Below are 27177 nucleotides of genomic sequence, written 5' to 3'. Positions count from 1 at the left end.
TCATATATTGTTACTTGCATGGCACTTGAATCATATATTGTTACTATTTGCATGGCATTTGAAATGCTAGCAAGAAACAAGTATGTCACGAAACTTATGGCACACTGAGCAGCAGTAGGAGCAATGAGCACATCACATGGGTAGCCATTTGCAACTACTTTGTCACTATTCAGTGAAAGTACCCATGGCCAATACCCAAATGAATGAGTTTGACTGTATTCTAACAAAACATCGCACAGTCTTAACTCCGCATTCCCTGGCCTGTGTGAAAGCTGGCTGGTCCCAAGCTTTAACGTGAATGTACCTATAGGAAAATGATTCCACTATCAAATTCACCCATAAACATTGTAGGCCATGACTTGGATTGTGTCTGTTACTCTGAAGTAATTATCAGGAAGATTACTAGAAAATGTGATGCTATTCTATTAGCACCAGAATCTTATTTTCCAATCAATGTCCTTTTCGACTAAAAAAATCCATGGTTCCTTGGGGAAATAGTTAACTCTAGAGATGTGCAGGATTATATAAGATGGATGTGGAGTGTATAGTAGGGCACTCTATTAAGGAAGTGCAAAAATAAAATAGCTTCAAGGGAGCTAACTAAGAGAACTTAGGTGCCCCAAACTGCCTAATTTAATGTAGTATTGGTTATATCCCCAAGTATAATATAAGTTCTTAAGACTTCATAAGGAGGCCGGGCGTTGGTGGCGCACGCCTTTAATCCCAGCACTCGGGAGGCAGAGCCAGGTGGATCTCTGTGAGTTCGAGGCCAGCCTGGGCTACCAAGTGAGCTCCAGGAAAGGCGCAAAGCTACACAGAGAAACCCTGTCTCGAAAAACCAAAAAAAAAAAAAAAAAAAAAAAAAAAAAGACTTCATAAGGATAGAAATAAATGAATTAGATATATAAAGTGGGTAGGAAGATAATGTCTCCCATGTAGAATTCCAAATAAATTATGGAGATATTCCTTTGCCAGTAAAGTAAAATATAACTGCCTATGTCATTCACATAGGCAGGGAATAGTGGGGGAAAAAGCATCTTCCTAGTCCAGACTTGGCAAACACTGCCCTTAGCCAGGTAGCCAGGGTGACAACATCAGCAGCCAGTCAGTCATGTTTACATCAGCTACCTGCAGTAGCATGTGATGAGAAGAACAATACCCCTCACTGCTTTCTCTCTCAATACCCTGAGCCCTAGCTGGACCACAAGAAGAAAGTTCTACAGAACATCCTCTTTTAAAAATGTATTAAAACTCTATTAAGGCACTGCACTGCAGACACATGCCATTTGATTTCTTTCAGATTGTTGCAACTGTACTGTTACCTTGCAAGAATCATGCTGCAAGTATGTAGCTGAGAATGCGCAACTTACAGCCTTTTTTCCAAAAGCCCAGTCCTCAGTGGCCTGAGAGGCCAGGCATGAGGCCGCGGTGTAGTGGAAGCTACCCATGGAGCCGATTAGCTATGTGCAGCTGAATGAATGGACTCCTGGCAGTTAAAAACTAGTACTAGCAAGAAAGAAGAGACTTCACAGCTGCTGCCAGTAGCTGGTCCTGAAAGCACTCAGAGGTGCTTCTGTATTTTGGGAGAGGAGAGCACATGGTTGTGCTACCTCTGACCCTTTTGTTCCTTTGGCATGGTTTTTGAACTTCATGTGCCTTCTTTAAGTGAGGCTTTGGTTTGGATTGCTTTGTTTGTTGAAGCTAACTTGCTTGATTACTCCAATATGGTCAATCCCATGAGCTACTGAAACTGGACTGTGACTTACTTGACTGTTTTCCTGAAAGCTGGAACTGGAAAGGAAGGTGGCAGAGATTGTGTGGGCCAGAGAAGGAAGTAATCATCTGTAGAGGACACAGACTTCCTGTCATTCATATATATTTATGTTAAACTAAAAATCTTAGCTACCATAGCACTTACTATGGCGATGCAGATGCTAAATTTGTGTTCGTTTTGAAATCTTTTGTAGTTCCACCTAGTATTAAAGGAGGGAACGTTACCACAGAAATATCGGCGTTGCTCAACAGCATAGTTAAACTGGAATGTGAGTCCCGGGGGCTTCCAGTGCCTACCATTACCTGGTATAAGGATGGCCAGGTCATCATATCCAGTTCACAAGCACTTTATGTTGATAAAGGACAATTTCTTCACATTCCAAGAGCACAAGTCTCTGATTCAGCAGCATATACATGCCACGTATCCAATGTTGCTGGAACAGCTGAAAAATCATTCCACGTTGACATCTATGGTAAGGATATATAGATATCTTACCCAAATGCCTTTCTAGATTACCATCCATATTACTCACTAATGAAGCCTTGGTTGGATTTTTTTTTAACTCTATATGGATAATAATTGAAAGAGTGTTATAATTTGAAATTTTTTTTTTACAAAAGCTAAGGTTAGCAAAATGTAGTTCATTCCTTTAACCAACTCTTCCCCCTTGGAACTTGGAGCATCTCAACCATTTGGTTCTTAGCAATATGGTAAAGCAATGGTTAGTATTACGATAGCTCTCTGATCTTTGTCTTTTGTTATCATGACAGTCCCTAGCACCTCAAAATAATTAGAATAGTTGTAGATCAGTTGAGCCAAGAAATTCTTCCCTTACCAACTTAGAGGGAAACAGGCATGCAGGAAGCTCCTCTGGTCAAAGAACAAGAAAAAAATTCCCCTTTTATTTACTTAAGATATTCTTTTATGACTGGGAAAAGAATTACCTGAAATATTACTGTTGTTTCCCCTAGTTCCTCCAATAATTGAAGGTGACTTGGCCATGCCTTCAAATAAGCAAGTTGTTATTGGTCAGTCATTGATCTTGGAGTGTAAAGCTGCTGGCAACCCTCCTCCCGTTCTTACTTGGTTAAAAGATGGTGTACCTGTGAAAGCCAGTGACAACATCCGCATAGAAGCCGGTGGGAAGACACTTGAAATCCTGAGTGCCCTGGAAGGTGACCGGGGACAATACATATGTGTGGCTACCAGTGTGGCAGGAGAAAGGGAAATCAAATACGAAGTTGATGTCCTAGGTGAGTAAGGGTACCACTGCCTAGACTGTCAGATTTACAGGAGTGCATTGCTGAACACATCTGAGATCCTGTAGTAATAACTGAATTATTGAACACATCTAAGATCGTGTAGTAATAACTGGATTGTTGAACACATCTGAGATCGTGTAGTAATAACTGGGTTGTTGAACACATCTGAGATTGTGTAGTAATAACTGGATTGTTGAACACATCTGAGATTGTGTAGTAATAATTGGATTGTTGAACACATCTGAGATCCTGTAGTAATAACTGGATTGTTGAACACATCTGAGATCATGTAGTAATAACTGGGTTGTTGAACACATCTGAGATCGTGTAGTAATAACTGGGTTGTTGAACACATCTGAGATTGTGTAGTAATAACTGGATTGTTGAACACATCTGAGATTGTGTAGTAATAACTGGGTTGTTGAACACATCTGAAATCATTAGTAGTAACTGGATTGTTGAACTCATCTGAGATCATTAATAATAATTGCATCATTGAACATCTGAGATCCTGTAGTAATAACTGGATTGTTGAACACATCTGAGATTGTGTAGTAATAACTGGGTTGTTGAACACATCTGAAATCATTAGTAGTAACTGGATTGTTGAACTCATCTGAGATCATTAATAATAATTGCATCATTGAACATCTGAGATCCTGTAGTAATAACTGGATTGTTGAACACATCTGAGATCATTAATAATTGCATCATTGAACATCTGAGATCCTGTAGTAATAACTGGATTGTTGAACACATCTGAGATCATTAGTAATAACTGGATTATTGAACACATCTGAGATCATGTAGAAATAATGCAGTCTAAGCTCAGGTGTAGTCAGCTTTTCAAGTCTGTTCAAGTGGTGAGTTTCTCAACAGAGTCCTGTAATCAAAATGTAATGCAGCTCTTCCATAGGTTTTGATGAATGTGCTTTGTTCTTGCAAGGGCATTTTCATAACTATATCAACCTCTGGCTGCAGCGAGTCACAAGGTGCTCTTTTGTCATAGCACTGTGTCAGACCACAGATAATAGTCTCTGGACCGTGGAAAATCATCTTGCAACCTTGAGACTCTGTAATCGCAGCCAGAAGACTCTTAAATGGGTGTTATTATGAAAATAAACAATATAAAACATGGATAAACTTCACATTAGCATAGCATCTATGGCGCCATAGTGTGTGGCAGAGAAAATTCCTAGTGACTGGAGTACGTTCATCATAGCAAGTTATTGAAAAGTTCATTTACAGTTTCAAATCCCCTGGAGTATTGAACTCCTATGAAAAACATCAGTTTTCCTAGCTACTACTGAGCTGTCAGGGTGGATTCATTCCTGTAAACCTGTCTTTGCCTGCTACCTTCTGTCTTTTTCTTTCTTCCTTTCTTTCCAGTGCCACCAGCTGTGGAAGGAGGAGATGAAACCTCTTACTTCATTGTGATGGCAAATAACTTGCTGGAGCTAGATTGCCAGGTCACAGGCTCTCCGCCACCAACTATCATGTAAGCGTTTTGGTATGTCTTCTAAATACCTCTCTCACTTTTTAATGTAAGTGTTTTGGAGTTGTCCTAAAGGATTTTGACATTGAGGAGAGTCAGTACAGAATCATATTCCTCTTAGAAAAGATATGGTCTATATACAAGGCAACAGGTACCTGGCACTCAAAAAGCACACATATTGGCACAATTGGAGAAAATCCTTTGTATTATCTTAGGAATCATATTTTCAGCCTGAGATATAGACTATTAAGCACTATTAGTGTTAGAGCTCTCTGAGGCACTGACATGTGTAACAGACTATTAAATAAAAAGATAATAAATAATCTTTTATTATAATAATTAATATACAATTATATAATTGTAATAATAAATAATTGATAAATACAATGTTATTATTAAATAAATACTAGAAAAGATAATAAATAAATACATAAATACATAAATAAATAATGTTGTAGAAATGGAGAGGTTAGCATGCTCATAGTCTTGTCTGGTTGGTCTCCTTCCTATGTTCTCAAAGCATTATTGAATATACAATTTTCATTTCCAAAATGGCATGAGACATGCAAAAGAATAGTTGGTTGACTACAGTTCACACATTATAAAGTGATAGCCCACAAAACCATAAAGCTCTGATTTCAATATTTGGTTTGCAAACATTGGAAGATCATTGCCTTTTGTTGGTTAATATTATTTAAATACTATAGTGAATAGGATCATTTGTCCCTTTCTGAACCTAAACTTAGAAGGATAATGAACTCATTACAGAGTTCCTGAGTTCCAGCTGTATGCCCACCTCTCTGAGACACCATGGTTCTTTTTTACCTTCCCTTCACCATCCCGTTTCACAGAGTGATTAATTAGGAGATCAGGTGAATGCACAGGAGAGAATCAATATAGCACACAAATAACCGCTAGGAAATTGCTTATTTGCAATATGTATCTAGAATTCTTTTTGCCTTTCTCTCCAGGTGGCTAAAAGGCGGTCAGTTAATCGATGAAAGAGATGGATTCAAGATCTTACTAAATGGACGCAAACTGGTTATTGCTCAGGCTCAAGTGTCAGATACAGGCCTTTACCAATGTGTGGCAACGAACATTGCAGGGGACCACAGGAAGGAGTTTGAAGTGACAGTGCATGGTATGCCAAGGAAGGGGTGGGTGTGCTCCATTTAAACCACTCTGGGGCTTTATCCGTTATCAAATTCAGACAGGAGCAGGGTCATCTGGAGAAAACTTGTGTTGTGTAAAGAAGTGAGAAAAAGGGCAAGTGTAGTTAAATAATAACAGATTTACATTATTTTCTGGGGCAGCGATTCACCCAGAGTATCATGTGAATAAGATTCAACAATAGTTGTCAGCAAGTGTATTCTACCTGGTGCCAGAGGGTGGAGAGGGAGCTAGACTACAATAGAAGAGGATGGTTAAAAACTCCAAGTGAATGGCTTATGCCAACCTTTAAAGATTTGACCCAAACAGGAGTGATTATGAACAGTGTTTTCCAGAAGCAAGGCTTAGGGTAGAATTGTGGGATCCAGAAACATAAGCGTATCCACAGAACTGGCACATTAAGGTTACGACCATGAATCTAATGACAAGAGACAATCTCTGCCAGGGCATTATGTGTCCCACTTGCCAGCAGAACTTGAGAAGGAAGGGAGTGAAACCAGAAACTGAAGAGTTGTTTGGAATGCACAGGAACAGAATCTGTGACTAGCAACTACGTTCTTCCCCCTGTCTCTGTAGACTCTCCTTTAAATTTTGTTTTTCCATGTCCCATGATGGAATACAGACAGATCTAGTTCATAGTTCAAATTCTTAAGAGAGAATCTGGCAAACTGAGATTCAATCACCTTATAACCCTAGGTTCAGTCAGCCTTACTAGGGACAAAGTCCTGTGCCTAAATACTGCTTGAATATGGCATTAGTTTAATGAAGTCATTCCAGAGAAGTAGATGGTAATTATCAATTGGAAAAATAAGTCAATGGGTTTGAGCCAAGCATACATGTTAGGTTGCAGTAACCATATGGACATTTGGCTATTCGAATAATTAAAGACAGAACTAAAAATGAGTGTTATCTAAAATGAATGAAATTATAAATTAAATCCAAATTAAAATTATAAGTTAAATAAAAATTTAAAAAGATAAAGTTGTTTCATTGTTTGTGAAAAATGTTAATTTTTCCAATTTTAAAGTTTCAGGTCTCAAACATCTTTTAAATATGTTTTTATTAATCCTTTGAGAATTTCACGTGTGCATAAAATGTAACTTGATAATAGACACTCATCCCTCATTCTTCCCCCTCCTGAGTTTACCGCCCCCCCCCCCAACACACATATCCCAACTTCATGCCCCAGAGTTTTCTTTCTGTGACCCTGGAATCCTTTTGCACAGCCCATTTGTCATGGGTGCCTCACATATGCTCTTCGGTCTGTGATGTCATTGATTGCAGTTTTTCACTCCCTCTCTTTCCCTTCTTTTCATCTAGTTCCTCCAACAATCAAGTCCTCAGACCTTCCCGAGAAAACTGTGGTGAGGCACAAGCCAGTCACCTTGCAGTGCATCGCCAATGGCATTCCCAGCCCGTCCATTACATGGCTGAAGGACGACCAGCCTGTGAACACTGCCCAAGGAAACCTCCGAGTAAGTATAAGACACTGAGTCCAAATTAAGACAGCCATGGAGGTCTTGCTAACTCTAGCATCTCATTATTTCTAAAGTATAGATTTTCCTATAAGACAGATTTGGCAGAAATTTGGTTAAAATATGTTTTCCTTCATTTCTCAATAGCACTAAAATCCCTTATTGGTGTAGCTTTTAGTATAGGAGTTGTATTTATTTTGACTTATGCCTTCAAAAACTGATATCTTGGGAATGACTAAAAATCATTTCTTTCTCGAATGCTGACTGTTCCCTCTGGCATTTAATTATGTTTTAGTGAATATTTAAAGAATTAGAAACTAGCCGGGTGGTGGTGGCACACGCCTTTAATCCCAGCACTCAGGAGGCAGAGGCAGGTGGATCTCTGTGAGTTCAAGGCCAGCCTGGTCTCCAAAGCGAATTCCAGGAAAGGCGCAAAGCTACACATAGAAACCCTGTCTCGAAAAAAAAAAAAAAAAAAAGAATTAGAAACTAGGTAAACATGAATAGCTGACAGATTTCTAACCCAGATAACCTAACTGATGCACTTAAAAATGAGAACTAGCTAGACCTGGTGGTATAGGCCAGTATACTCAGCTATTCAGGAGGCTGAGGCAGGAGGATTGTAGTTCAGGCCTATCTTGACTACAGAGCAAGTTTGAGCCTAATCTAAGCAAGTAAGTAAATTCCTGTCTCAAAATAACAGCATAAAGAAAGGGCTAGAGAAGCACCTCAGTGATGGGATGGTTGAATAGCATGCGCAAGGCCCTGGGTTCAATCTCCAGTGCCATTAAAAAAATACAGAATTAGCCGGGGCGGTGGTGGCACACGCCTTTAATCCCAGCACTCGGGAGGCAGAGCCAGGTGGATCTCTGTGAGTTCGAAGCCAGCCTGGGCTACCAAGTGAGCTCCAGGAAAGGTGCAAAGCTACACAGAGAATCCCTGTCTCGAAAAACCAAAAAAAAAAAAAAAATACAGAATTAATACACTTTTCTAGTAGGATTAAGTTAATTGACAAATGGAGTCTTGAATTTTACTTAAAAGTTTTCAATATGAGATATGTCTTGAGTTCTTTCTGTAATAGAATGATATAGATATCTGTTTGTTATTAATTATACTCCACATCTGGTAGACCTGATCCCACACCCCTATAGGAAAGAACAACTCAGTACACAGACTTCAAATACAGTTCAAGTACATGATAGCTTACCTTGGAGGGAGACGTTTATCAGTTGGTCACACAAACATAACTGAATATTTAATGAGTATATCAAAGATGAAATACACAGAGCATCTGAAGGAAGCCTGTGAGCAGAGTTCTGAAGAATGCATGGGATCAAGTGGGAAAGAAATAAACACTGCCTAGAAGTGTGTGTACAGGCAAACACAGTAAGAAGAGTCCGTGTCCTCTTAGGGATTTGAAAGCAAGGCTGGGGAAGAGAGGAGAGGCAGAGGGGTTCATGGCATACAGAAATGGAGAGGCAGTAACAAGCACTTACACAATACTAATCATTTTATCTTTGCAAAGGCAACTGGGGGAAAACAGTTTTAAGAGAAGAGTGACATGACCAAGTTTCCATTTTAAATATAGTTACGTACTACTTTACAATGAGGATACATACATCATTCAGCGCTTTCATCACTGTCAAATCTTTATACTATTATTCCGCAAACCTAGATAGCATAGCCTGGGGTACACCTTGACTAGATAGTAAGTGTCATCATCATCAGTATGGTCCATCATTGGCCAAAGCACGCTAGGTGGTACATGACTGAAGTTACTTGCATCCTTTCTGAAAAATTAAGTTGGTGGGTCAAGAGTAGATATGTAAAACCAGTGAGAACCAATGTGCATGAAGTTTGATAATATATACTAGTTACAGAAAAGATATTTTGGTACAATGGTCAAGTCATTGTAGATTGACCAAAGACATTTTATTGAAGATGGGGGCTGTGTGTGTAAGGAAACATCCGGAGACTTTAAACTACATAATGATATAGATGACACTGACCACCAGTGACATGGGACACTCTGGAAGGACATAAGGGGACGTACTGTGGTTTTTAATGTCAGGCTTCTGGAGTTCACACCAGTTGGAGATACACCGGTAGAGATGGTGGACATGGCAGTAGGTCATTGTGAATAGCCATGGAGATCAGTAGAATGATATGGCTAGAATTATTGGCACGCTGTTTATATTTCAAGCTTTGGGCACAAGTAAGTTAACCCAAAGAGTAAAGAAGTAAAGGGTGAGATGAGAGAAGGTCACGCTAGTGCTGAGGGTCAAGAAGTTGTGACATTAAAAGCCAGGTGCAAAATTGTAGGGCTGAAAATAAATGCACGGACATGTTGCTTAGCATGGTTAGTGCAGCTTGACTGGAAAATAGGTTAGCTGGGAATTCACTTGGGGCCGTGGAGAGATCATTTGGGGTCGGAATGTGGTAAGCCTGGAGGGCTGCGCTGAGTTCAGATTTCCTCCTGGGCAAAGTGGGAAGCCATGAATGAGGTTTGAGAAGGGAGCGGGGAAGGGATCGAATTTCCATCTGAAATAAATGATTCTGGCAACAGTGTGCAAGATAGATTAACAACTGGGGAGGCTGGAGACCCTGGAACATCAGTTAAGAAGCCATCATCATCCCACAGTGGTGGTGGAAGTGGAAAACAGGGGATCTGAGACACACGGCTGCGGTATAATTAATAGAAGTCAAAGTGGGCGCCAAAACCCCAATGACTGGAAAAATCGTGGGCGCCATTAAGCAAGACTGGGAAAATGCAACGACAAGTCAGTTTGAGGAATATGAGGGAATAATTTACAAACATAGTTCTGGATAGTTCATGTGTTAGCCTGTCCTAGGACCATGAATGTAGAGCTCAGGAGACCAGCCAGGGCTGAAGCTGTAAATTCAGGTGTGTGCTTAGGGTTTTTCACCTAAGTCATGGGATTGGATGAAAATTCCAGAGTTAAGTTTCCTGTTTGTGCAGCAGAAAGAGGAAGCAGGTTCTATCACATAATGTCCTGGGAGAGCCTGGGAGTAAGGGCTGAGGCATGCTCTCTCTGTAATGCTCTGTGAGTACAGACTGTCAGAAGTCTGGACATCTAAAGCTGTGTGTGGTAAGAGAGACTATGCACTTAACTGTGGACTACTGGGCAATGCAATTGGATGTTACTGGTGACTTTGGAATAATCAGTGTTAAATAATGACCTCTGATTCACCGGCTTTAAAGTGGCAGAGGCCCGGCTGCAATGGATTTCAGAGAGGAATAAGGAGAAAGCAGGAATTTATCGGCATTCCTATTATTCATATTTTATAACTTTTACAGTTTTTCTGGCCCCTGTGACAATTTCGTCAAAAAAGAGTGTTGCCTTAAAACCATTTATGAAGTGTTACATAAATGTGGTCATGGGTTGTTTTTTTTTTTCAGAGTTTAAATTTTCATCACATGTTTTATAGTCCAGCATGAAAGTCTTTTTTTCAATGGGGTTTTATGACTATACCAGGAGGCCAGCCTTAAGTTATTTCATTTTGTGTCATCAAATGAATAAGAATACATTTTAAAAATCAAATTAGCTTATTTTCTTGTGCATAATGAAGTGATCTGGCTCTCAAATGTTGAGTTAACTAAGATATAAAACTACAATTAAACATTATACATTTAAACGAACTTTTCTATCTCAGCAAATGTTTTTAGATCCAAACAAAACACTGCCATGCTCTCTGTTCCCAATTAGATACAGTCTTCTGGCAGAGTTCTACAAATTGCCAAGGCTCTTTTGGGAGATGCTGGCAGATACACGTGTGTGGCTACCAATGCCGCCGGAGAAGCCCAGCAGCACACTCAATTGCACGTGCACGGTAAGAGTATGTTCATGGCTTTCTCTTGTGTGTGTGTATGCGTGTGTGAGTGCATGCAGGGGGTTGCACACACTTGTGTGTGTGAACACACATATGTAGGCCACAGGTCAATAGCCAGTGCCATTTCTTCTGTGCCACCAACCTTGCTTTTTATTAATTTAAGTATTTTGATTCTTTTTTGAGAATTTAATACACGAGTCTTATATTCACATCAATCTATCCCTCCCTCTCCTACCTCCAGCTCCTCCCATGCCTTCTCATTCCCTCATGACCTCTTTTATAATTATTTATGGTTTAACACATGTGTGTATAATAAACCTATTTAATGTGGCTTTTGTATATCTCCTGTTGCCATTTTCCTAAACTGCCTTTATTTTGAGATAGGGTCTCTCACCTGGCCTGGTACTTACTGATTAGGTAAGGCTGGCTATCTAACCAGTCCTGGAGATCTGCTTGTCTCTGTCTCTCAAAGAATAGGATTACAAGCTGTAGCACAAATTCTAATTGATCTTAATAATAAAAATCTGGAGTTGGATATTGGGATAAATGCTGAAAGATCAGAGAATTAAAGGAGTCAGCCACTAGAGAAACTTCTTACCTCCACCAAATCCTCAGACAAAAAGGGTGAGCTTAAGTCTCTTCCTGCCTTATATTCCTCTCTCTACTCAGCCATATCACTTCCCTGTCTCCACCTCCCAAGCACTCAGATCAGAAGCATAAGATCCCAAGTGCTGGGATCAAAGGTGTGTGTATGCCACCACTGCCTGGCATCTATGGCTAGCTCTACCCTCTGGTTTTCAGGCAAACTGTATATGTTAGAGCACAAACAAATACCACCACATTTCCCTCTTTTTGTCTAAAATAAAAAAGAAGGTATAACTAATATAAGAAAAAGTATATACAACAAGTATAATAACTATATACAATATATACAGGCAATAAATAGATCAACAATGTCTAGCCCATAAACATTTGATAAATTCGGAAAAATACTTCATTATCTATCCTGTTTTGGTGAGTACAAAAGGTTGTACTTAATTCACTTTCTATTCTAACTTGCATTGTCAAAATTACCTTTTAATGTCTCTCAACTTTACATACTTTACATTTCTTTAGTGAAGTTCTTTTCTGAATCTGGTATCAAGGAAAACTGTAACTATAAAGTCTTCAACTCCATCAGAGATCCAAGAGGGAACTAATATTACCTGAGTAAGCAAGTGACTTCCAAAAATGTGAGAAATGACAGAAACAGCTGGCTGCCTGAACAGTCACTACCCAAAGTTCCTCTGCAGCATTGGGGGATCCATCCATCTTGGGCCTACAACAAGCAGTATCTAGCATTTCCACTTTTTTTTTTTTTTTTTTTTTTTTGGTTTTTCGAGACAGGGTTTCTCTGCATAGCTTTGCGCCTTTCCTGGAACTTGCTTTGGAGACCAGGCTGGCCTCGAACTCACAGAGATCCACCTGCCTCTGCCTCCCGAGTGCTGGGATTAATGGCGTGCACCACCACCGCCCGGCTGCATTTCCACTTTATGACTCTCTTCTTTAATTGGTTGTGGGGAAGCATAGAAGGAAAGAGAATACATATTTTCTATAAACTGGAAATATAGAAAGAAAAGCTTGATTTTATCTATATGAAAAATACTATATAGTTCATTGTAATTACAGTTTTTCATAAATATCTTCAGTTTTCAGGTTGTTAAATAGTATGCTCAAATTTTTACAAGTGCTTACACATGTGTGTTGTGCATATGTGTATATATATGTGTGTGTGTGTGTGTTCACATGTGTAGAGGCATATTTGTGTATGTCCACATGTGTGCAAGCATATATACCATATGTGGAAGCACAAAGTTGGTGGTAGGTGTCATTCTCCATTGCTCGCCATCTTATATATGAGATAGGGTCGCTTGCTGAACCCAGGGCTCACCATTTAGGCTAGTCTGGCTAGCCAGTTTGCTCTGTGGATTCCCTGTGTCTGTCCTCCTGCTCTTGGATGTCCATAGGCTGCCACATCTGTGCAGCTTTTTACATGGGTTCTGCAGAGCCAAACTTGATTCCTCATCATGCATGGCAAATTCTTTACCCTCTGAGACATCTCTGCCATTCTCCAATGTTTTTCAAGTGATTCATGTCACCTTCATTAATAATCCTTTATGGAGATTTTGTTGAAAAAAAATAAGTTCCAGGGTTATGCCTCAACCTTGTCTATAATTTTTTTGCACGGTTTTTATTTTGTGAATGGGAGCTCCTCTTGACTTGGGATCTTCTATGGGCTTTCATAAAGTGTTTGGGTGGCTAGGAAGCACATCATCAACATCACAGCTTTACTATAAACTTAGAAGACATAGACTTTGAGTAGAAGGCTTTTGTTCTCTAGAGGTTTATCGGAACAAAGTCTGGGCTTTTGCAGAAGTGCCCTGACATCTCCATGTACACATTATTCATTTGTTTTATTCGTGTGGTTCTTTTATTTCTTTAGATAGTCATTAATCCATAGATTCATTCCACATTTACTGGGGAATCCAGCCTAGAATAATGTGCAGGGATCTAACTTAATTCCAGGTACATAGCAGGAAGTTGAAAAATTTAACATACAAAAGAGTAAACTGAGTGATTTTTAAAATGCCAGTGGGTCATTGGAGTCTTCTAATTTGCTTCTTTGTATATTTTCTTTTTTTTTCATTTTTTTTATTATTAAGAGATTTTCTATTCATTTTACATACCAACCACAGATCCTCCTCTCCTTCCTCCTTCCACTCTCCAGGCCTCCCCCACAACCCACCCCCCCTCCCCACCTCCTCCAAGGCAAGGTCTCCCATGGGGAGTCAGCAGAGCCTGGTACATTCAGTTGAGGCAGGTCCAAGCCCCTCCTCCTGCACCAAGGCTGCACAAGGTGTCCCACCATAGGCACTGGGCTCCAAAAAGCCCACTCATGCACCAAGGACAGGTCCCGATCCCACTGCCTGGGGGCCCCCTAAACAGTTCAAGCTAAACAACTGTGTTACCTAACTAGGGGGCCTAGTCTAGTACCATGTGGGCTCCTCAGCTATTGGTCCACAGTTTATGTGTTTCCACTAGTTTGGCTGGTCATCTCTGTACATTTTCCCATCCTGATCTCGATGTCCCTTGCTTATAGAATCCCTCCTCTCTCTCATCAATTGGACTCCTGAAGCTTGGCCTGCCACCTGGCCATAGATCTCTGCACCTGCTTACAACCCACAGCTCCAGGGAGGCTAGCTAGCAGGGGGGACCCTAGAAAGGATGCATATTTTCTTTTATTTGAATGAGCCAGTTAAATATTTTGCTCCTTAAATGTTTCCCATAATCCAATTTATTCTGCCCGTGGTTCACAAAATAGAAACACCCAAATGTGAGCATTTTTGCACATGTAAACATGTTCCCTAAGAGTAATTAATTTGAAGGACGCTATTTGGAATTGGCTCCATGTCCTAGAGAGGCTGAGAACACACAGACACAGCCATCCCTCATGGCCTTTAATTTACTCTGCTTCCCACGGGTCTACCTCTGTCTTCTGACGGTTCCTTGACAGCTGTCTCCAGCATCTCCTCAAGTTCTCCCTTGATTCTAAGAGTTGCCAAACTGTGTGTTCCCTGCAGTCTTTCCTTCTCTGAAGCTCCTTCTTTGCACGTTCGAACTGCTGCTTCCTGCATGCAGCCTCAGCTCTCCTCAAACAGTGTCTCTGGTTCCACTGGTGTGGCCACCAGTACTTGGGGAAATTTTGAGACAAACATGAAAGGCTCTTACGGAGCTTTGTCCGTATGCTCCAGAATAACTGAAAACTAGAGTTCCTGGAAGAAATTAAATACCACATCAAGTAAGAACAAAGCACAATGGCACATATGCCTGGAAATGTCACCGTGAAAGCCATTATCATGTATGCTAGCGAAAAACATTTATTTAAAGTATAACAGAAAGCAATAAATGAAAAGAAAAAGTACCCAAGAGAAATACAACTCTGTAGATGTAGGGTCTGAAGATGGTAGCAAAGGGTGAGCTGTCAGAAGACACAGTTTGGGGGCACATCTACATGGAAAAATCTTCAAAGAGAAGGAAGCAAGTGGAAAACATCTGAGTTCATGTGCAAAGAAAGAGACAGAGCTTAGTCACTGAAAGGGCTGAGTGGAAATGGCCAAGCGAGATGGAGAACACGATTGCATCTCCTTCACACAAATCACCACGTAGAGGGAAGATCGAGTAAGAGCTTAAAGCATCCCATCTGCTGTGGTACCCGTGTGCCTGGAAAATAGCTCATCTCCCTGGGAGAATGATGATGAAGTGAGCTTGTAATGATTAACCTGGAGCAAGTGGTTGGCTGTGTGTTTGTGCCTGGAATCTGGACAAAAGCTGTCTCCTCTTAGCACCGAGGACAGCAATGTCCCATTGGAAGACTGAGGCTCCAAACTTGAGCCTGTCTTTTAGTATCTATACATTAATACTCATGATGATAATTAGAGGTGTGAAAATATAGGAATTTCTAAGAAATGTATTAATTAAAGGCTTTGAATAGACCTCAAATGTTGAGAGGACAAGCTAGGAAAATGTGAGAGACTATAAAACAGGTTTTGAAAGAAATTACATAAAGATGCACATATTGAAACAATTGCATATTATTTGGACTTGGGCTCTCCACAATTATGATAGATACACATTTGACTTCCTAAAGGTCTCAGTCATAGAAACTAATGCACTAAGAATAAGGAAGAAATGATAGCCTTTTTACTTTTACTCCGAGTGCCTTTAAATTACTGTGTCTAACTCTGATGATAACCAACTTAAAGAAGAATTGTCAAAATATATAGAAAAGCAATCATTTAGTTTCATTTCATTGTCAACTTATATAACAAACCCAATAGTCACTTTTAGTTAAGGTTTGTCTAGCCAATCTTTATGGATGGGCACTGCATTCTGAGAATGGACATTTATTACAGTTGTCACATGAAATGTTCAGTCTTCAATGTTCAGTATTCCAATTTCTCAGTATTGTCATTTCTCATAAAAATATCTTAGATAACTCCATTCTTCTCTATCACTGTAAAAAAATTAACAAGAGTTGAAGAAAGTACTGTAAGGATTCATGGTCTCTTGGACTATATCACCAAGCTATGGCCATGAGAAGAGGAACATTCTCATGGAATTTTCCAGGGAGGGATTTGGTCTGTTATAAACAGCAGGAGCCCTCAGTAGGTGGTCTTTTTTTTTTTTTTGATCGTCAAAGTTTCATAATTTTGGAAGTTTTTGTTCTCTAGACCAAACTATGAAGTTATATCGAAACCCCAAATATTTGCCAAGTGAGACAGATGTTTCTACAAACAAGTAGTTATTTGAAGTCTAATAACTCAAGCATTCATTTCATCTGCACATAATTATTTCCCATGGAAAAAAATCATCCAAGGTGATACACCCAGAAGAAATAGAAGGTTGTAATATCAAAAGGTGGGGCCTCAAATTTGGGTCTTCTCTTGTCACTTAACATCTGTAAGACTAAGCTTAGATGTGAATCTTCTTAAGGCTAAGAGTCTCATCCATAAGGTAGAAGAGATAATAATACCACATAGTCACAAGGGTTGTTTGAAGTTTAAATGAAAGACAACACATGAAAGTCTTAGCCTGGTGCCTGTCTCCCAGTCAGCATCTGTAAATGGTAGCATGAGGACCGTTTTTGGCAAAACACATGCCTGGCTCCTGGCCCTTCTCACTGTACTCTTTTAACAAATAGACTGAAGACCTGCTGCTTTTCCCCTTGGCTGGGAACCCTCTTGCGTCTGTATTAGTTGTCTCATAAAAACATTAGGAGGACTCCTTATTTTTATTTTATATTTTAAAAGTATTTGCTTGGCTAACATCTGCTAACACCCACTCAAACAAGGTTTCTCTATCATTTCTGTGTTTTGTTTAATAGCTCGCCTGTGGCCTAGTGGAGACTCGGGAGTGTTCTAAAGAACTGTTTTGTTTCTTTCTTCATGGCCAAGTTGAGGACATGAGTCTACTGAACTATGTTTTCAGTGTAGATTAACTTCCACTCTTTTCAAACGTTAGTGAATAAGGTGGATTAACTTACAAAAGTCACTTTAACATCAGTTTTAACTAACTCAGACTTAACCGGGATTTGACACAGTCAGTTTATGCCCCAAATGGCTACAAGACTAGACAGAGTCGAGCTCATGATGTTTCAAGAAGGTACTGTGGTTTTGGCATGATGTGCCAGTGTTTGGAAGAAGAAAGGATGAGAAAAGGACGGTAAATTGAGTCGCAATCACCCTCCTGCCTCGGGAATTCATGTATCTTACCATTGGCATGAAATGTTGTCTCCTTATTGATGACATACACAGAACAGTGGCCTCCCAAGTCATTTAAATGCTACAGAGGAACGATGTAATTTATACTGTATTTACTTTTACCTTCAATATTGGGTTTTCCATATGGATATTGTACAGATTTATGATGTTACTGTCACTTAAGGTAATGAACCATTGCAAACTACTGTGGACAGGCTTGTACTTTCTCAGGCATAGAATCAGACAAGATCAAGCGTGTTCAGAATGGCATGGCCCTAGACAAAAGGCAAATAATCCATTCAAAAATTTGGGGGATTTCCGATCCATTTGCTTCTTGTCAGCCTGGGGTGCTAACCACACCCAGAGAGCATACCTGGATAGAAGCCTTTGCTCTTCAGCTGAGTGTGTATGTGTGTGTGTGTGTGTGTGTGTGTGTGTGTGTGTGTGTGTGTGTGTGTTGGTGTTTATGGTGTATGCATGTATGTACCTATATGTGGAGTCATCTGTGTATATATGAGGTATCCAGCAGTCAACTTTACATGTCTTCCTTGTTTGTCTCCTTATTTTTATCTGTTATTCATAGTAGGATATCAATGTCTCCAATTATTTTATTTTATTTTTTTTTGGTTTTTCAAGACAGGGTTTCTCTGTGTAGTTTTGGTGCCTGTCCTGGCTCTCACTCTGTACACCAGGCTGTCCTTGAACTCACAGAGATCTGCCTGGCTCTGCCTTCTGAGTGCTGGGATTAAAGGCGTGTGTGGCTGGGATTAAACTGCCGCCTGTCTAATGTCTTCAATTATTAAGGATAATTTTTCCTTTTCTCAATGCATGTTGGGACTCTGTTGTTATATGTCTATATGTTTATAACTGGCATGTATTTTTAATCAAAGATAGAGCTTATTGTGAGAAGATTTCAATATATCCATAAGCTTGGGTCTCAGGAGAAAGAGGCATCTCAGGGAAACAGCTATTTTCACATATAAAGGGTGTGGGCTTCTCAGGAGTCACCAATGGTATATACGTTCTTGAGATACAGATTTTAACTTTATTTTTTATGTGTGTGCACTGAGGGTTATAACTAGCATCTAAATGAACAATATGTTTCGAGCATAATAATGTTTTTCAATGAATGGCATTTTAAGTTTATTTGTACATAATTTTTGCTTCCAGGTAGCTTTTTTTCTTCCCCTTCCTTTACGTTACTGTCCTTCTCCCGTGGTCTGCTAGTTAAGTTCCTATTATATAAAACCTTCCAAATTTACAGTTTTCACTCTTTTATCTTTATCTGTCTTGTTACTTTTACCAGCGTCCTGAATTTATTCCTGCACATTAATTGCTGCCCTGAAATTTTTGTTTTAACACTTCTTATGGGACATAGGCTAGCACCTGGGTTTTTTGTTTGTTTGTTTGTTTGTTTGAGATTTTGCTGTTTTGATTACCTAGAGAAACCCTAAAAGCCCAGGGCGGATTTGCTGGCTAGTGACTTCTTTGTCGATAGTCACTTTCTCTCAGTACTATAATGTGTTAGTCCACAGCCTTCAAGTCTCCTTGTACTTTGACGAGAAAACAACTGACATATGTCCTGGGATCGATCCCGGTACTTAAGTCATTTTTCTCATGCTGTTATAAGATTTTTCTCTTTCACCTTTGGTTTTAAAAAGTTTGGTTATATTACAGGTTTCTTCAAGTTGGTGTTTTTCAAGTTGGAGTTTGTTAAGCTTATCAAATATGAAAACTAACATTAAGTTTATCAAATGTGAAAATAAATGCTTTTCTTCTGACTTGGAAGATTCAGCCACTCTCTCTTTTTTCTTTGGTTTTTTATTTTTTTTTTATTTTTTTATTTTTTTTAAGACAGGGTTTTTCTGTGCAGCTTTGGCTGTTTTGGAACTCACTCTGTAGACCAGGATGGCCTATAACTCAAGAGATCTGCCTGCCTCTGTCTGCTAAGTGCTGGGATCAAAAGTCACCACCACCTGTCTTACTTGTTCTTTAAGTAATTTTGAACCATTTTCTCTCCTGTTCCCAAGAACATGCATTACATTTGATAATGTTCTATACACATCAAAAGATCTCTGCACCTTTCTTCATCTTTCATATTTATTTCTTCTAAAACTGGGTTATCTTACTTGACCTATCTTCCTATCCACTGACTATTTCTTCTACCAATGTGCTTCTCAAACATGCTGTTGAGCCCTTATCAAATTCTGGAACTCTTGAGTTCCTAGTTGGCTCTTTAAATCAATCCCATCCCTTCATTAGCTATCTGGGTTTCATAAAGTGCTTTTTTCCCTCTTCCTTTAGCTCTCTAAGCAAAGCGTCTGAGACCCTTTGAGAGAGGGGGCTTTAGAGAAGACAGAAGAGCTGATGTAAAATGTGGTTTTGTAAATCCAATATCTGGACTTTCTAGAAAAGAGCCTATTCTGCTTCTTGCTCCATGGATGGCCATGTTCTACTTTCCTTGTCCATCTTGGCTTTTGTTGAAAAGTCATCTAAAATAACACACAGTGACAATTCTAATTCTTAAAATCCTATTCTCATGCCTCTGTGGTTATTATTATTGTCACTGCTAAGACTTTTCTGGTTGCCTCTTGTTTACATAGTTAGTGTGTAATTCCTGATAGTCACCAAAATGTCCATATTCTGATTCTAGAGACAGTTACTATGGGAAGTCATATATTAAAGGGGAGTTATGTTGGAAGATCAAATTGGGATTATTAATCAGCTCTGCTTTAAGTAGGGGATGTATCCCTGATTATTTGGAAGGAGCCAAGGTAATCATGAGGATCATTAAAGGGAGAAGAAGTGTGTATAATCTCAGACTGATAGGACCAGCTTCAATGAGAGATGAAGAAGGCCACCACCAAAGAATGCAGATGGCCTCTAGAATTCAGAATAGGAAATAGCTTATCCTCTCATACTTCCCCAGAGAGGAATTCAGCTTTGTTGGCACCTTGGTTTGCACCCAAGGAGGCGGTGTTGAACTTCTGACCTGCAGTTCTGTCTTGCTATAAGCTAGCAAGCTTACCATGATTAACTGTAGAAGCAACAGAAAGTAATTTAGTGGTCTCTCTGAACAAATCAAATAAAGTCTGTTTATAATACCCCTGAGAGGAGAAGTTTGCACTAAGAGAATTCTAAGTCTAGTTAAATAACGACAAATCCTGCAAATGTGTCGCAGGACAAATGATAGCAGCTGTCTTGGAAGGATAGGGTTTAGTTTTTGTATTATTTTATTTTATGTGTTTGGGTGTTTTGCCTGCATGTATGTCTGTGCACCACATGCATGCCTGGAGTTTGCAGGGCCAGAAAAAAGGTGTAAGATTCTCTGGAGCTGAAGTTACAGGTGGTTGTGAGCCACCATGTGGGTGCCGGGAATGGAACCCAGGATCCTTTGGAAGAGCAGTCAGTACTCTTAACTGAATCGTCTCTCCAGCTCCCACATGAAGTTTTTAATTAGCTTCAAATTTATTCTACCTACTTCGGTATCTGCCCCAATCAATGTTTTCACTGAGAGTGTGGACATTCTACCCACTTTGGTATCTGCCCTAATGTTCTCACTGAGAGGGTGAACTATTTGTTTTGGGATTTTGTTTTTAGTTTTTCTGGCTTTTTTTTTTTAAATTTATGTATTTGAGTGTTTTGCCTGCATATGTGTGTGTACACCACTTGCATGCCTGGTGCCCTTGGAGGTGAAAAAAAGAGCATTGGAATCTTCTGGAACTGGAGTTAGGGATGAGCCATAATGTGAGTGATGTGACTCAAACCCTGGTCCTCTGCAAGAAAAAGTGCTCTGAACTGCTGAGCCATCTCTCCAGGCCAGACTAATTGTTTGTAAGTTTGGGTGAGGTGTGGTGAGTGGCAAGAATGGGGTGAGTTAAAAACGTCACAAGTTCACCATTTTTAATGAGGTCGGCCTTGTTTGTTTTTTATTAAACACTTTACTTTTGAGTGGTTCCACAACTTGGGTTCATTTTTTGAATGCTGAAAAGGCTGATTTTTGGTAACTTTTCCAATGTTATTATTTCTCTAATTGAGGAATGGATTTGCCAAGACCATCCTCTCCCATTCTTGCTGAAATTCAATCTTTTTCTTCTTGAGCTCTCTATTGATGTGAAAATTAGCCAGACCACTCCACAGCCCTGGTGCTTCTGATTCCCACCATAGTTTTATTGTAGCAGCTGTGACTGTCAAAGCCGTCACCCAGCACTTCAGTCCAGAAGGCTTTAAGCAAGTGTTTTAGTGAGTGTGGTGAGGAATGTGCCATGCACTGGCTATTATTCTTTATACAGTTGGAAAAGTCAGGTAGCTCTGGCAGCCATGTTTAGAGCTTTGTTCATTCTTAAACTCTGGGTTGATAATGAGAACTCAGTGTACCAAACAGGAAAACCCACAAAGCTAAACAGGAAGGATTAAAACACTGAACTACAGGAATGCAAAAGGAAGTATGGGAGTGAAAAAATGAGTTCTAGGGTGAGTTTTGACCTCCAGAAAAACAGATGTCTGCCTCACAGAGAACTCTACCTCTGATCACAAACTTTATTATCACCTTATCAAATAACAACTTTGAATCTTCTTGTCTCTCAAATTCTTGTTTTTCTTTGGTGATAGACTCTGCTTTTTGCTTTGTTGTGATAAATTAATTATAATAAACTAAGAAGCTTTATTCCTAGCCTCTTAGTTTACTGTGTTGGTCTTTTCCTAGGTGTTGAGTTGAAAACTTAGAACATTTATTTCCATTATAACATATTTTTGGAAATGTATTAATTAGGACTTAAGAGTTTGCTTATATGATACTGTGCTATACTGACAGCGGCAGCTTCCAGTATCGATTGACCTCTTTCTTATTGTGTTTTTTTCTAAACATATTAAGTTTGTCTTGAGTTTATCTTTAATGGGGTTTTATCTCATGTACATAGTTTAATTATTTTGATATTGATTCCTGTTCCTTTCATTGTAACTCCATTAAATGTGCTCATCCTGACCACTATTTTGTGGCTTAATGAGCTAGAGGCATTTGCAAAGAATGGCTACTCTTGGGTAGCTTCAACTATGTACACAAATGAAGAAATCTACATGGGTAATTTGATTTTTATAGTCCTCTATAACTTTATTTTATTTCACTATACAATTGATTTCTAAATGTTCTTTTTAATTTTGTATTTGTTCAACCCATAAAACATTGTAGTTATGAAGGATTGTTCATGAATTATAACACTTTGATGAATATGAAACAAGTTGCTTTGTCATGCTTAATGATTTTTGTTTACATACTAATTTGTTATATATTAATGTCCAGTTGTTGTCTGGGCCTATCTCCAACCAACTTTTTATGTTAATGCTTTTTGAGAAGTGTATGTGTGTGTGTGTGTGTGTGTGTGTGTGTGTGTGTGTGTGTGTGTGTGTGTTGCCTTCACCTGGAATAAATTGAAAAGTATTTTTAACTCAAAAAATAATAATTTAAAAACCTAATTTTGTCTTTGTTTTTGTTTTTCAAGACAGGGTTTCTCTGTGTAGCTTTGGAGCCTGTCCTGGAACTCACTCTGCAGCCCAAGCTGGCCTTGAGCTCACATCTGCCTGGCTCTGCCTCCCGAGTGCTGGGATTAAAGGCGTGCACCACTACTGCCTGGATAAAAACCTAATTTTTAAAAATAAAAAAAAAAATTAAAGCCAGGCAGAGGTGGTACATGACTTTAATCCCAGCCTTTGGGAGGCAGAGGTAGGTGGATCTCTGAGTTCAAGGCCAGCCTAATCTACAGAGTGAGTTTCAAGACAGCAAGGGCTACACCCTGTCTTGGAAAACAAAACAACAACAAAAATTTATTTTAATTAATTAAAAAATATTTAACTGAAATTTTCAATCCTGATTTATTTCTTTGTTAGATTTTACCTCCAACATTGTATTCTAATCTGTAAAAACACACTATTTCTACAAACTGTGAATGCCAATTTATATCTACAGTTTCATCTCCGAGTAAGAAGAGATCATAAGATTCTTACCCTGGCACTCTTCCCACACCCCTTGAGTTACTATTGGGATATCACACTGATGTTCCAAGTTGGTTTTTGCACATTCCTGTTTTCCATGAATACAAAATAACAACAGCAGAATTAATAGCGATTGTCTAAAGTTGGAAGGTTCTTTTTCATTTTAAATTTATATAAAGAAGAAAAACTCTTCATTAGCCCACAGAAATTATTCTAATTTTTTTAAAAAGTGGATTAGGAAAGTCTTGCACAAAATAAAGTTGGATATTTTCAGGCACATTCATTTCTTTCACTGGGAGAATTCATATGGGTAAATTACCTAATTACGAAAATATTTCATCCTTAGTTCAGTCAGGTGAACTGAATTAAAAATTATGCTTTTAACTTTGTTTCTTTTTCTTTTACTTTTGGGATTATAATATAGTTACATCATTTCTCCCTTCCCTCCCTGGAAACCCTCCTGTATACCCTCCTGTTCTCTTTCAAATTCATGTCCTGTTTTTTCTTTTCATTAATTGTTGTTACATGTGTGTATGTATATGCATATGCATAAATATTTCTAAATATAGCCTTCTAAGTCTGTATAATGTTACTTGTATGTATGTTTTTCAGGGCTGACCATTTGGTACTGGATAATCAGTTGGTTTTCTCTGCCCTGGAGAAGACTATTTCCCTACTCCGGGCATTTCTTAGTTGCCTATAGTTCTTTGTGTAGGGCTAAGGCCTTGTGGGCTTTCTTCTCTCCACTTTGGCATGTCTGTTGTTGGTGTCTGTGTTCATCTCATGTGTAGGCAGTCATGTTGGTGAGACTTTATGGATATAGCTTCTGACATTCCTAGGAGACACAACCTCACAGCAAACTCTGATCCTCTCCATTTTCTTTTACTACACTAGGAATCTATAACTTTTCCTGCCTGATTACAGAGAAAGAGATGACCCAGAAATCTATAGAATCTTTTATCTGTTTTTCAATTCTCTTTAATAATATACTATACTTTTGTTCCAAATGGCACCAACTGTATGAGGAAGAGAGAAACATATAACTTTCACCTAGATAACAATTTCAGTTTAAATATCATGTTCGTGTGAGCTCATTGTATGCTTGGGCCTTGCAGAACCCCCGAGCCTGGACGATGCAGGAAAGATGCTCAATGAGACAGTGGTGGTGAATAACCCCATTCAACTGGAGTGTAGAGCAGCAGGCAATCCTGTTCCTGGTATGTTTGCTTTGTCCCTTTGCAACTGATTAACATTTAACATTTCTGGGAATAGAAAAGTTGGTATGGGTATAATGTACCAATTTGTAACAGAGGAAAGTAATAGCATACATTTCATGTGGTAGTCTCATTAGGGAGATGATATTTTAAAATTTTCAATAGCTTTTAATTGAATGGAAGAATCTTTCTACTTAATGTAGAAACTTTTAAATTCCATGATCATCCTATCTATATTGTGGTCATAAAACTTACCATTGTATTTATGTCCATGTATTTTGAAAAAGATACTGTAAATTTTTAAAAGAATATTAATGGAGTTGGATGAACTAAGTTGATTCTTAATCATAGTCATTCTAATGACCCTGTCACTTTTTTCTGTATCTCCCTATCACTGGTAGGCTATTTCTGTGAACTGATGACAATGTAAAAACATTGAATCCAATATTATACATGATAGATAGTTTTGATTTAACATGTCAACAATTTTGTAGGAAATGCACAATAACATAAATAGAATAAGCTAAAAAATTTTACCATCAAGCAATGTTGACATATTAGAAACAATGTAGAGAATGTCTTTCATTGGTTCAATTCCTGAACTCATTGATTGGACTCAGTAGCCCAGGATTTCTTAGGATTATCTTCTCTTAAAAATCAACCCTCAAGAGATATTTAAGCCACTTAAACTCAAACAATAAGAATAAAGCATTTTTAGTTAGAGACATCTTAGTATATTTATTTCAGATCCAACTTAGTAGATTGACTTTTGAAAGAAAAATTTTACTTCTCCCCTTCACACTTCAGTTATTACATGGTACAAAGACAACCACCCACTCTCGGGTTCTACAAGTGTAGTCTTCCTGAACAGAGGGCAGATCCTTGATATTGAAAAGACTCAAATCTCAGATGCTGGCATCTATAAATGTGTAGCCATCAACTCTGCTGGAGCTACAGAATTGTTTTACAGCCTACAAGTTCATGGTAAGTGCTACATCTCTCAGATTCATCTTGGGTTAACAACTCCTGCATAATGACCATATGCTTCTATAAAATTCTGATGTGATAATGAACAGAAGTATGCTGTTGATATCTTTACTTAAAGACCTTGATAAACTTTCTTATTCCTGAAGCCTATTAAAATGCCTAGTTTTCACTTGCTGTTGAACTTCAACTTTAGATTATTTGTTGAAATAACCAGAGATGTCTTTGTCAGCTAATAGCAACACCATCTTTGTTAATTACTCTGACACTCAAGGGTATTAAAGAACTATGTCTAAGTAATTATCTCAAGGAAAACTTTTTAAGGGGCATCGGTAATTAGAATACAGGAGAGGATGTAATGGAGAAAAGGACGTGTACACACACATGCACACTTCTGGGAATTAATAACTCAATAACTAAGAATTCACTGAGGGCCAGTGAGATAGCTCAACAGATAAAACCAGTCCCCTGAATTTGGGTGAAAAAGCCTGATGTGGTAGCACCCATTTGGTATCTCTGCACTCCTATGCCCAAATAGGCATAGGAGATAGGAGGATCTATCTGTTAGAGATAGGAGGATCGATCTGTTAGAGATAGGAGGATCGTTCTGTTAGAGATAGGAGGATCAACCTGTTAGAGATAGGAGGATCGATCTGTTAGAGATAGGAGGATCTATCTGAAGCTCAAGAGCCATCGAGCATGGAGTCCACAGCCTGGCAGAAACAAGAGAGACCTTGACTCAACAAGGTAGAAGGAGAGAACAGAACTCCCCAGAATTGTCCTTTGACCTCCACATATGTGCTATGGTATGTGCATGTGAGTGCATGTACACAGACACACATACACACACACACACACACACACACAGTTTGTCTGGCAAACTGTGACACTGATACTTGCTCTACATACCTCACAGGATTACTGTGATTAGATCTCAGATAAGATGTGAAAAACTTAGCCAAAACAAATAAGGAAGAAATTTATCTGTTAAAAAAATCATTATAGAGATTACGTATGGTTTTCGTTATCCCGTGGTGACAACACGCATCATTTTTTTCCTTCTTTTCAGTGCCTCCTTCGATCTCAGGTAGCAGTTCCATGGTGGAGGTGGTGGTGAATAATCTAGCAAGGTTGGAATGTGAAGCCAGGGGCATCCCTGCCCCCAGCCTGACCTGGTTGAAAGATGGGAGCCCTGTCTCTAGCTTCGCTAATGGAATACAGGTATCTTCTTTTCTATGACTAACATGTTCAACACAGGCTACTCAGACTCATGAAGCAGTTGACAAGATTTGGAGAACAAGAGTTAGTAAATGTTATTTTCAAAAAGAGTGTGTGCACAAGCACCCACAATGCCTGTCATAGACACATACACATAATTATATATATATATATATATATATATATATATATAATAAAACTCATATATATGTATATATGAGTCCCCATCCCTCACAGGTGGGTGTTAAGTTTAACCCATTAGATAGCTGTTCTTTCCTGCCCATGCCTGTTTCTATTCCTGGCATACGGAATATTCATCAACAAAAAACACAAGAAATTTCTGGTAGGGTTTTGTTTAAATGTCTGGAAATAATGAATCAGTGAGGCATGTGTGTGTCCATAAAAACATCAAAGAATGAAGTAGAGAAAATCATAATGGAAATATT

General features: G+C 38.9%; 1 protein-coding gene across 3 annotated transcripts in view; it reads left to right on the top strand.

The window, feature by feature from the left end:
• Hmcn1 (hemicentin 1) overlaps positions 1–27177 on the top strand; it is a 440991-nt gene that overhangs the window by 262412 nt on the left and 151402 nt on the right. For all 3 annotated transcript variants that reach the window (XM_076547592.1, XM_076547591.1, XM_076547593.1), the window contains 9 exons: positions 1968–2246; positions 2746–3027; positions 4426–4534; positions 5503–5672; positions 7022–7176; positions 10905–11028; positions 24431–24532; positions 25337–25513; positions 26583–26734. In XM_076547592.1, the coding sequence (XP_076403707.1) occupies positions 1968–2246; positions 2746–3027; positions 4426–4534; positions 5503–5672; positions 7022–7176; positions 10905–11028; positions 24431–24532; positions 25337–25513; positions 26583–26734 (1550 nt within the window). The remainder of the gene's footprint in view (positions 1–1967; positions 2247–2745; positions 3028–4425; positions 4535–5502; positions 5673–7021; positions 7177–10904; positions 11029–24430; positions 24533–25336; positions 25514–26582; positions 26735–27177) is intronic.

Source organism: Peromyscus maniculatus, chromosome 11 (assembly GCF_049852395.1).
Source record: "Peromyscus maniculatus bairdii isolate BWxNUB_F1_BW_parent chromosome 11, HU_Pman_BW_mat_3.1, whole genome shotgun sequence".
Lineage (NCBI taxonomy): Eukaryota > Metazoa > Chordata > Mammalia > Rodentia > Cricetidae > Peromyscus > Peromyscus maniculatus.
This window is presented reverse-complemented; position numbering and strand designations above follow the sequence as displayed.